At 45.4% G+C, this 12,474-nt stretch overlaps 1 protein-coding gene across 11 annotated transcripts in view; it reads right to left on the reverse strand.

Annotated features, from left to right (window-relative positions):
- Dclk2 (doublecortin like kinase 2) overlaps positions 1-12,474 on the reverse strand; it is a 128,687-nt gene that overhangs the window by 27,118 nt on the left and 89,095 nt on the right. For 7 of the 11 annotated variants that reach the window (XR_003843687.1, XM_029537429.1, XM_029537428.1 and 4 more), the window contains 4 exons: positions 11,755-11,849; positions 3,813-3,888; positions 2,688-2,796; positions 1,494-1,551 (listed from right to left, as the gene is read on the reverse strand). Coding sequence is in view for 10 of the 11 variants with exons in the window: in XM_029537429.1 (XP_029393289.1) it covers positions 1,494-1,551; positions 2,688-2,796; positions 3,813-3,888; positions 11,755-11,849 (338 nt within the window). In the remaining variant the exon portion in view is untranslated. The remainder of the gene's footprint in view (positions 1-1,493; positions 1,552-2,687; positions 2,797-3,812; positions 3,889-11,754; positions 11,850-12,474) is intronic. The other 4 variants (XM_021195494.2, XM_029537431.1, XM_021195492.2 and 1 more) reach the window with 1 other exon arrangement.

Here is a 12,474-nt window from a genome sequence, read left to right on the forward strand (position 1 = left end):
ACCTGGGTAGATTTTTCTAAAACATCTTTACACTATTTTAAATTTTCTGTTAAAACCACACAATTTTATAAATGCCCACTAAAAATGAGTTTTTGGGTTTTGTTGTTGTTGTTGTTGTTGTTGTTGTTGTTAGCAATTCCACAATGTAAGTCAGCATTGTCGCCTCACCCTACAGTTGTAAGTTCCAAAGCCCCTGGCATGTTAACAACACCGACAGTAACCCCTGTCCCATTCCTTCTGCACACAATGGCGTGTTTCCCATTCCCCAATCCCTACGACCACTGCAGTGCACACTATTAGTCAACATATTTAGAGGAAGAAGAAAGGAAGACACAGGTGACAAACATTTGTCCAGGGCCACACAGCAAGAAGTAAAGGCAGGATTACATTTTATATACTCTGGTCTTGGAGTAACTTTCCAACAGGACTACAATGTAATTCAAATATGCAGTTCTAAAGTTTCTAATAGTCACACTGGAAACTACAACAAAGGGGAAAACTTAGTTTAAAATGTAACTTAATCTAGTCTATCTAAAATACACTTATCAGATAGTAAAGTGGGAAAATATTACTGAGAAATTTACTATATAGTCATATACAGTTATATAGTCTGTCTTCAAATACCAGTGTGTACTTTAGCCTATAGCTTACTTCAGACTTGCATCAACCTGGGCGCTTGGTAGCCATATGCAGGCAGCAGCTCCCCCTGGTGGTAGATACGACCACTGCCCAGCCCTGGTTTATAACAGATTGCCACCACAGGCCTGCGGTAACCCTGAGTATTTACTGACCTCTAGCAGACTGTCCTCAGCTGACCTTTTCCACCCCAGTTTGAGAGCAGGACAGACAGAAATGGGTCACTGGACTAAGTGAGTCACTTCACTGTGTTTCTGCACTGGCCACTGCTCTAAATGTCCATCCCAGAACACAGGAACAAGGCCAGATCATTTCCTGGCCCTGATAATGAAACCAATGATTCCCTGTAGCAAAAAGCCTGGGTGATTCCCAGTAGCTGCCTCACGAGACTGGAGGGGACTCAAGCTTGGGGCCCCTCGGGTCTTACACAAACCCCATGAGTGTATGTTATCTGACTGGGCCCCTGGGTATCATCACCTGGGAGCCAGAGCAAGCCGGTCACCTGTACTGCCATTAGCAGTAACGTCTTTTGTCTCTGTGAAGCCAGAAGGCTAACTCATGCATGGAGTAGGTTAACTAACAATTCATGGCCCTCAGTTCTAGCCTTTATATTTTGCTGGATTTGAGACTAGGAATCTCCCAGAGAAAAGTGTTTTACATTTTCTATAGCTATAACCTAGATCGGTTAATTTACCATCTTAGAGTTAAAAGTTGCTGGAGACCCATCACTCTTCTTTCTGCTGTTTGCAGCAGTCTCTGCCCTGCAGAGAAGGTCGTGAGTCCCCACTCTAACGCCTCCCTCACCGAGAACCCACACAATCTCTTTTCTTTCTCTGTAGCAGTTGTGTATACTGTACCTTTCCACAGCATTTGGCTTTGTCTATAATCTTTAATGCAAACTCTTTTCCAGTGGACCTAGGAATAACCAGAGGAAAACCATTAAAGCTCCAAGTCAGAATAAACCTGCTTTCCTAATACCCTGTACAGCACAGACACCTCTGTCCCTTGGACAGTGTGGAAAGGGGTCACAGGAGGAAGGAACTCCCCCCCCCAAAGAGGAAAGAAAAGCCAGGCTAATTAAATCTTCTTTACATTATTAACTTGTACTGAAGTATTTAAGTTCTGTTGTATCAACCAAGAAAATAAACACTTTCTTTACTTAAACCTCAAGACGGTCTCTAAGGAAAGAAAAGTTTATCAGATTAACAGGAGAAAGAAAACCTGACTCGGGATGTCTCTTTACACTAAGATACAAGCCACCTCAGTTTATAGTTAAGTCCTTGCCCTTTTAGTCCCTAGCCTTCCTCCATATCTTCAGCAAGATCTGGTCTATGTGATTTCTACCTACAGACCCTGCCTGGCACTAAAGAAATCACTTATTAGACACAAGAATCTTAATCTAATACTATTTAATTTTTACTCAATATTGGCATAGGTGAATTTGAATAGCCAAAAAAAAAATCCCTGAAATACAAACAGTGCAGCAGAGATCATCAACAGTCTTCTTAGAAAGTATTCAGAAAGCATGTATCCTCTCATCTGGGGCTGTTCCGAGAAAGGGACAAGGCCCAGCCTGGAAAAGTCACACTTAAATTGTTCCCCTCGTACTATAAACCAAATCCTACCAAGTCCTTAGAAGCTACATTCTAGATGCCTCACTGTTTTGGTCAGCAATCTGTATGCCAGAGTTCTGTAAAAAGGCTTCAAGAACAGGGTTTGCTTACATAGCGATATATAAGGGCAATGAGCTCTCATTGGAGATGCAACAGAATGGATAAACTGCAATTATCAGAACATTCTAGAAAACCTGACACGAACTATAAAAACCAGCCATTCAGAAGAGGTAGGGCAGCGTTCTATACACACACAGACTTTTATCTGCAATCATAATGATTACCATATTGTTTAAAGAGTTGGCTCCTTCTAACCTCACAGTCATGGCTCCTGCATCCAGAGCTATGGGTCTAGCAGCTGGGCATTGGGTGAGAGAGAGCATTGCTCTGAAGGTTCACAGCGTGCACCGTGCAGGGGACAGATCAGGAGCCACTCACCTGTCCACGCACTCCTTAACTACAGCGAAGTTGCCATCCCCGATGACCTTGCCGATTCTGTATTTCTCCAGAAGGGGGAACGACTCAGAGCACCTGTTTCCGTTCACACCTGCGGCCGAGGACAAACACAAAGTCTGAGCAAACATCAGCATTTCCTACTGATTCCTGCATGCTTGGAAAATAATCAAAGGCAAGGCTATCATTTATAGGTCTAAGCAAAACTAAAGGAAAGCCCTCAGCATATTTCCTAAGTAGAATGCCTAATCACCGTGTTCCTTTTGACCTTGCTGGTTAGAATCAGAAATCCACAAAAATCAATAAGCCCAACAAATCTCGAAATGCCAGTTTAAACTATCTTCAGGCAGAGGTGATGTCTAAGCTGAACGGTTCAAAACTCCCATCAGGGAGGAGGAGGGGCATGAGGTGGACTCAAGCAGAGGAATACTCCGGAGCTCTCTCCTAGCCTCAAGTAAAGAAAATTCTGCTGGGCAGTGGCGGCGCACACCTTTAATCCCAGAACTTGGGAGGCAGAAGCAGGAGGATTTCTGAGTTCCAGGCCAGCCGCCTGGTCTACAGAGTGAGTTCCAGGACAGCCAGGGCTATGCAGAAAAACCCTGGGGGGGGGGGGGGGGGGGGGGGGGGGGGGGGGGGGGGGGGGGGGGGGGGGGGGGGGGGGGAGGGAGGGAGGGAAGAAAGAAGGAAGTTCTATCAAAGTAAGGCACTGTGTTGAAGCTAATTCCCGGTGCAAAGCCTTCTCAAAAAAAGTGTGCAATGGGCTGTGAGTTGAGACCAGTCCACCATCACAGTGTGTCTTGTTATCCCAGGCAAAGCAGAATGTATTTGTGTCTCATCTAATTGAAAGACTCAAAAAATATCTAGGAATTATGAGCACATAACCAGTAAGAGCGAAAGAAAGGAAGGACTAGCAGCTGAGACACAAGATGAGACACTACATACCCTGAAGTGACTCCACTCTCAACACTCCCTAAAGCCAACTCGACTAGCAAGCAGGTGACACGGTCACATCCCTATTTAGGAAGAATGTGGCACACATGGGATTCTGATGGCCAACAAGCTTGGGTAGATGGTTTGCTATACAGAAGTAATAACCAGACGGAGAAGTACCTTCAGGGCTCATGCAGCGGTCAAGTTCAGGCCCACCGTTTACATTGGAAGAAGATCTGCCCTGAGCAGAAGTCTGCTAAAAGAGGAAAATAACCATTGCTTATTAGGATGCATTTATATATCATCAGCTCCCCAGTCCTTATGCGATACAGTATTTATATAATGTCAAATGGCTGATACATGAAATGATATACAACTGTTTTCTTATCCTTTTTCCATTTGTACAACGTAACACATTAATGAATTTATTTCACAGATACAGTCTCCAATCCAGATTTAACATCACAAAAATTGACACTCTACTTTTTAAAGCTGTGTTACTTTTGATTTTAATAAAATAAAGCATGCTTTATGAAATCACAGCTAAACAGGTACCAAAAATAAGTGCAAATGTTGTCTCGGGACCACCAAGAATTCTAATAGTTCTAGATTAAATCCCTGGCTGCTTGTCCGGTCATTTCACTCCCAAACAACAAAGCAAAATTGGTGAACAATCAAATTCTCAGTGTTCAATGTATTTTTGGCTTGTCATATTGTATTTATGTCTTGGCACTGAAACTGAAAGTCACTATACAAAAAAAAAAACAATCTAAAAGTTGTAATGTCTAAGTGCAAACTCAGAGAGGAGGTTAAAAGGAGGCTTTTTAGAAAATGTAATTAACTTCTTACGACTACCATCCTGGTCAGATCCTCCTCCAGCTTCACCTGGCCTCTCTCACTTCTCAAGTCTCCCACTTTACAAACTACTACTAAGGGATCAGAGAAACTCAAGGGATCAAAAAACCCGCCCATGGTCTTTCTTACTGACAACATCAGCCCCAATCTTCAGCCAGGCATCCAGACCCGGGTGTGTCTCCACCTCATAGCCAGTGTATTTCCCACCACCTCTTCTTGTGAGTTTTATACATACATCACTCAAATCATTTCCTGTACTTGTTATTTACTTTTTCTCCCTCAGTCTAAATTTCTGCTCTGAAAAGGCAAAGCAGCTTCAAATCTCAAGATCCGACATTAGTTCAGCCCTGTCAGACAACTGAGCAACCTGGCCCCCATGACCACTCACCAACCTCCGTCATTACTGCTTTCCCTCCAGGTGCCTAGCACAGAGCTGTGCTAAATCTTTCTCTGTGAGTTAATTCCTCTTCTAATACACTCCTTCCTACATCAAAAATCGCCAAAGAAATAAGAGATCCAATGTAAGCTATCATCAGCCCCATTCTTTGTTTGTGACAGGGTTCTTGCTGTGTAGCCCAAGTTCATCTTGAACGTATGAGCATCACCCAGCCCCACCAAGACTCCTGAATGCCGGTATTACAAATATGTACCACCATTCCTAGCAGTCTAACAGCCTAACTATTAAAGGAATAAACAATGAGAAGAATGACTTTTTTCTGCAAAATTAAATCTCAAAGATTAATAAAAGGAGCCCTGGTGATTACTCCCAGGACTCCGAACAAACAGACAGGGGGCTGCGACACCAAATTCCTATGAGTAACAATGGCTGGACTCTGTTCACAGATCTAAATCTCACTGCCCAGAATGAGACAGCCTCCACCTGGCTGGGTTGGGCGTGGCACATCCTCTGCCTCCAGCACCTAGAACTCCTAACATTCAGAGATGTTACGACCAGGCTTGGTCCTGTGGCCCACTTTCTACTTGCCCAGCTTTCCTGGAAGCAGTTAACATTGTTCTCTTGGTCTGGATGTCCTGACTGACTCCAGGACTCTCTAAGAAGCTCCCTAAGGAGCGCAATGGCTGGAACAGGCCCATTTACCTCCACGTCACCTGCAAGCACTTCAGAGTGTTTACCCACTGAGTTCCTGTGGACCTTTCTAACTCCCCCAGTGTTTATTCTGATTAAAGCCCCTTTCTTCCCGATCCCCACTCCTTGTGCAGCCGAAAAATTATAAAACCGCTTTGTACTGGGATTCCAGGGGGACAAAAGGCATGGAAAGAAATCAGAAAAGACCAGGTGTTGGATGCCGGTTCTCTAATAAAGTGCCAAATGGGGGAAGCCATGAGTGTAGGAGGCGGAGCACCCTGTGGAGGGAGAGAGGGCACAGAGCCAGGTTAGGTCCATGTGCATCCAACAGAAGCTTCGGTGATCAGCAGGAGCTGTGGCTTTTTAAGCAAATAACGACAGAAACCATTTTTCAACTCTCAAATTGACTTTTTTTTTTTTAAGTGCCAAAGTTTTTCAAAAATCGCTGCATTGACTTAACAAGAGTGACATATCCAATATATTCCTCTACTTGAAAATAAGGCTTTCACTACTTTTAAAAAGCATGAAAAAATACTACTAGAGGGGATAATTTTTCACACAGATGAACTGAGGCCAAGGCATAATGAGGAATAAAAATAATAACATAAATTTCCCTCTCTTTCCTCGCTGTTTTAGTCAAAGCCACAGCAACCACTGGTACTGTTTAAAAGGAAGGGAAAGAAACAAAGGCGAAGAGATATGCTGGTAGTTCTGTGAGACACCTGAGAACAGTTAGGACACTCCTCGAAGCCTGCCCATTCCAGGTCAGGGCCCAAAGGCCTGAAGTAAATGCTGAAGGGCAGAAGAGGGGATCACATTGCCCAGGATTACCCAAGGCTATGCCTTTTAATCTCCCAGTTTATGACCATATTCACTTAACTTCCCCACCATAAAGCTTGACTCTCCAGGGCCATTAAGAAGCTGGCTTTTCATCATGTTCCCCAGAGAGACTGCTGGTGGACAGGAAACACTACTGTTAAATAGAAGGCGTAATACTCCCTATGGCCTGCAGACATGCAGACCAAGAGTGGTAACACATGGGGAGCCACAATGACTATACTATTCTATTACAGAGCACATGACCTAGACAGCCAATCAGACGGTGCCAGCAACAAGGGTGGAGGGTATGAAGCCACTCCCCAATCCTGCAATAAACAAGTCTGCTTCTGCTTCTCACCTGACTCCCAGGGTCTGTGTCATTGAATTTCTGCCTTCTAACTCCATACCCCAAGGACTATCCCAAGGGGCTGAGGGTGGGTGAGGGCAACACACCGCCATAGACTACGTGGTGGTCAAAATCAGTTAGAACCTCATCACATCTGTGAGTGATCCCTTCAGGTAAGGTTACTGATCTAAGTAAGAGATCGGGCAGTACAAAGTCTCTTGTCTAAAATGTCGACATGCTGGGAGCTTCACTACTTCTCGCGTCCAAGGTGTCATGGCTGGCTACCGCAGTCATACTCTACCACCACGAAGAGCTTCTAGTGTCCGGCACTCACGAACAGGAGGCATCGAACACAAACACATGTTCGCTATATTCAAATAAAGTTCTTACAGTTGCTCCAACTTACAGACACTGACTTGCGCGGTGGTCACTGCCCCCAACCTACCCTAATGTGTTGCAGCCCAGACGAGGGCTGAACTATCCCCAAACTCATCAAACCAACCGAGAAACCACCAAGAACAAACAGAATCTGGTATTCAATGTCATGATTTATTTTGCTAGGGCACCAAAGTCTTCAAAACTACTTAATCTGCCTCTTTGTTTCTGTTTCTGTCTAACAAAATCAATTCTGTTCAAAGACGAAGTCACCACACAGTGTTTCTGGGGAAACGAGAAGAGCCCCAGAGTGGCCAGCTCCCTGGTTCTGAAAATTATTAACTTAGTTTTAAATTCGCCAGAAAAGCCAGAGCTCCAGGGAGACGCAAAAATGTCTAAGGTCAGCAGCTACTGTGGATTTACATCTCACAGCTTTGAAAAGAAGGTTCCAGGTTCAGGAGGTCAGAGAGTTACGGGTTTAGCTCTGCCAATCAGGTAAGACACAAAAGCGCTTCACCACACCTCACAAATCTGGGAAAGCTTTCAGCACCAGCAGACCCAGGAGACCCTGTGAGGTAAAACAAGTGTCAGCACATCAGACAGTTTACAATCTCAAGGTGCTGGGTGACAGTCCATTTGGACTTTGTTCCTCCTCTTCCTTTCAAACAGCAAGAATGCTCGCTTTGTAGAGCTCCCGGGCACACACCTCTGCATCAGAACTCGGGCATTTCAAACTGTGTGCCCCAGTCCGAAGCCCGCAGTTCCAAAGTTACAGCTTCCCTAAAAGTCTTCAGTTTGGACAGATGATGAATTAAAGTTCAGGGAAATGTTCTCTTCATCTATCTGGCAGCCCATGACATATTTAGTACTCTTTATTGCCTGCCTGCCCCCCCTCCTGCCCCAAATGCTATGATTTAAGGACAGTAAGTAATCCTGCAGAAGAAAGCTGCCAGCCACATCCAAGGGACTTGGAGGTGCCCTGGCAAAGAAAGGAGCTCACAGGTTGAGGTCATGGGCAAAACCAGGAAGGTGAGGATTAGGGGGAAAAAAACAATGTCAGCAGTGGATTCCAAAACTAGAAGAAAAAAAGGGTTAGCAGGGAACAGAATGAAAACATCAGGAGAGTGTGAGGAGAGAGACCATGGCAACTGCCAAGCAGAAAGATGACAGGAAGTTTTGGGAGATTGGATGGAAAAGAAGGGCAGCCTAAAACAAAGGTTCTGGGCGGCTGGCAGAAAGACGAAAAATGTGAAATTGCTGCTGGCACAGAAAGGACCCAGACGTCCCCTCCCAGGCTGAACCACTGACCTGTGAGACACCTAAGATGCTATGGTAACAGAAGGTCTAGTGGCTTCCAAAGCTGCGTCACGGAAACAAGAACTGCATGGCATCCTTCCTCTGTCACATGTTTAAAAAGGGAGCAGCCACCTTGTGAGGACATAAAGTTTATCCCTGGAAGAGTCCCAGCAGGGAGGAGCAAGGCCTTCTAAACCTCTGCCAGCCGTGATCTGAGTCTCGGGGTCAGCTTCTTTACAATGAATTATACATACACATACACAGTCGCTTGCAGGGGAGGAGACAGTTTATTAAGTGGGGCACATGGAGGAACCTGGAGGTTTGCCATATTTAGTCTGTGTCCTGGCACTCAAAGGGCAAAAGAGGTGAGCTCTGCAGTGACCTTTTATGGGTCATTAACAGAATGCGCCATGCTCCCTTGGCTGAAGGAAACTCAAGAGAAGGTGCCAACCCTTTATCACTGGCTTTTGCCTTTCATATGTGAACCTATGGAGCCTCTCCCTCCAGCTTCCTATTCTCCTGCCTCCAACCCAACTGTCAGCAAAACAAGAAGTCACCTTCAAGTGGATACCCCATTCCCATCAAGCCTCAGGTAACTCTAACCCAGTTGTGTACCCTGCCAGCTAGCAATAAAAGAGCCCGCGAGAACCACCCAATTCACCTGCTTCTGAACTCCGACTAACTTCTAAGACTATATGGGGAAATGAGCACTTACTGTTGTTAAGCTGCTAAGTGTTGTGACATCTGAAAGCACAGAAGGGCGAGGGGGGACGATTCGGGAAGGAAAGTCAGCACAGGACCAGCGAGAGGAAGGAGCAAGGAGCAAGACGTGAGACTCCCCGCCCTGCTGCTGGGCGCCCCCTTCCCTCAGCTACAGACCTTAGCAGCAATTCCCAGGAAACCTTCAGAACCCTCAACTCCATCCCAGAGAGTGTGGCCTGTGGTGGGGGCCCTGGAATCTATCATCCACAAGACTGTCCCTCAGGTGATGCGACCTGCAGCTTCTGGGCTCTGAGAAAGTTACTCAGGATGCCTACGAGCTGAACGTTTTTTACTTTCTTGGAGCAAGGGGCTCTTGGTCAGCATATGTTTAAGTACATACAACGGGATAGAAGAGAAGAGCTCCATCTGACCGCTCTCGTGCTTACCGCCCCCTTCTTACACGCCCTCGCACGCTTACGTGCTTCAGGTGGAATTTCCTCCACGTTGAGACCAAGCCTGGACGCCAAAGTTACAGGGAGAACACCGAGTGCTTTCTCTGTGGTTTGTAACCCACGAACACTCTTTTCATAGAAAAAGGCAACATGGCTTCCCCAAGGTCACACAGCCAGTGATGGGCCACACCAACACCAAACCCAGGCACTCTGACTGGAGTCTGTGCTTCTAACCTCATCACCCTGTATCTGCCTCCAAACAAGAGAGAGAGCGGACTCAAGCGGAGCTCTGAGCTTCATTGTGGCTAAGGCTGATCATGGGGCTGCACACTGGGGTTCTTCCATTCCCCGAGTCAATGATGTGTGTCTTAGTTGCCAAGGCTTAACTAGGATTGGTTGGAACCTGCAGAATTCTTTACCAACTAAAGCAGGATGAAGAAAACCAAGAACAGCAGAAGACTACGCATCCTTATAACAACGGTTCATGAACTGGCCGCACTGCAAAGTCCTATGGTGCCGAGACTGGAGAGCAGGAGCTTGCAGTAAAGAAGACTTCTCGGGCAGTGGTGGCACACGCCTTTAATTCCAGCACTTGGGAGGCAGAGGCAGGCAGATTTCTGAGTTCAAGGCCAGCCTGGTTTACAGAGTGAGTTCCAGGACAGCCAGGGCTATACAGAGAAACCATGTCTCAAAAACAAAATAAAACAAAACAAAAGACTTCTGTCTGTCTTGCTCTCCCTGAGGTAATTGTCACCAAAAGTGATCATGTTTTTCAGAAAAGCCATCTTCCCCAAATCCAAACAAGGGGAGCCAAGTTTTAATACCTAGGGACTCCATTTTAGAGTAGCAGCCCAGCATGGATCTTCTAGGTAGCCTGCATGTTCATAATTCAGTTTATAAATTTTTGTTCTGACACTACTGTTTTGAGCCATCTGTTAAGACTAGTTCTGCTTTCAAATCCCAGCTACTCCCCAGGCTACAGGGACAGCTTCTACCACAGGCCCATGTACACCATCCTCTTCTACTGAGACATTATGGTTTGCATATAAAAGCCTAAAGTTTGGGGGGTTTTGTTTTGGTTTTGTTTTGGCTTTTTGGTCTTTGGTTTTTTTTGGGGGGGAGGGGGGTGTTTCAATTGATGGGTTGTTTTGAGTCAGAGTTTCATGGAGCCCAGGCTGGCCTTGAACTTGACACTTGAACTTCTGCAGGCACTGGCTACCACACCCAGGAGTATTCTAGGGATCAACTCAGGGCACTGTACATGGCAGGCGAGCATGTAGCCTAGAATTCACCATGCAGATCAGGTACATAACCAGGCAAGCACAAACCAAGACAGTCTGTATTCTCTGTCTCTTGTGCGCATATTCTTCTCAGGGCAGTGCTTGCACTCCGGTGACTAACACTACCGACTCTGGGAAGCCGAGAGCGTCATGCACCTCCTCAAGGTACAAGAATCCTAAGCTCGATGCGTTTTCATTCCTTGTCCACACAGAAGTGGTAAGCAGCCCTTGCTGTTCATTATAATTATCAAAGAGATTCTTCAACATCCTTAAAGAAAACTGCTTGGACCCTTTTTGAGTTATATAAGCAGCCATTTGCAGAGATGTACTCCTGGTAGTAGCGTATCTGTCACCACTAAGGAAAAGCTGATTTACTGATGGATGCACAGCTTTGACAAACTTTAGCCCTTTCAAAGCACTTTACCATATAAACAATCTGACTGTGTCGGTAAACATCCAGTGTTTAACAGCAATTATTTACGGGTGCTTTGGCAGACACATTTTATAAATTTAAAGCACTAGGATTTACTAAATCAAATGAAACCTGTTGAAATTTTGTAAATTTCAGCCTTGTGCACTAATATCCTCCCTATTAAGTAGCATACATCATAAATAATGCCTATTTATGCGATGTTCCTCACCAAAACGTACATGTTTTTCTTATGCCACTCCTTCTACAGGCATAAATGTTATGTTGATGTTTCAGACTTCAATAAAGTCTATACAGTACAGTCACCACATCTAGCCCAACATATCACAACCCTGCATTCACACAGGGTGTGAACACAAGGGAGAGATTTAAGAAGATGAGCTAACTTGATGCAAAGACCCAGTGCAGCTTTTACAAGCTCACAAACAGACCATACAGATAACAGGATCACATACACGTGCCACATCTCTTCCTCCGTACCTTCAATCCTCTGAAACTTCCGGGGCTGGTTGGAGAGGAGCTAGAGGACTTGGTGGACTTCGGAGTGGAGAGCTGGCTGCTGGGAGTTCCATTCACTGACCAGGAGACAACAGAGGGAACAGCCATCAGAACTGCAAACCACCAGATCGTGAAAACACTAGGGACATGCAGGGAACGGCTCCGATGAAGCTGTGCTTCATTCAAAGCCCAAAGCAGGTGACGGATCAGCGGAAGCAAAGGCAATGTATCTTACTGCAGTACACACAGGGTCACACAAGGAGTGGAATTAGAATCATTTGCAATAATAGTGTCCCAACAATGATATAAACAAATATAGAAGACAATCATGGAATTACAGGTGTGAGTGAGAGACCCTGTTCACACAGCCTGCCTCCCAGAACACACAAATGAATGACTAGCTGCGGGGTCTGCAATGGTCTGTGGTGCTGGCCATTACAGACTGCCAACGTGCACCTTCAGCTTGGTGTTTACTAATGGGAGTCACAGAGAAATGCCTATGGCTCTTTTAAATCAATTAGACTGTAATCCAAATACACAGTATACATGTGTGTGCCTGCCTTTCATACATTACACAAGTACACGTGTGTGCTCCTGCCTTCTGTACATTCTACTTTTGGTGCTAAAACTTGAGCTAAGCATCTCATGCATGCTAAGCACATGCTACACCACTGAGCTACAACCTTAACCTTTAGGTATATT

The sequence above is a fragment of the Mus pahari genome, chromosome 4, assembly GCF_900095145.1.
Source record: "Mus pahari chromosome 4, PAHARI_EIJ_v1.1, whole genome shotgun sequence".
In the NCBI taxonomy this organism is placed as follows: domain Eukaryota; kingdom Metazoa; phylum Chordata; class Mammalia; order Rodentia; family Muridae; genus Mus; species Mus pahari.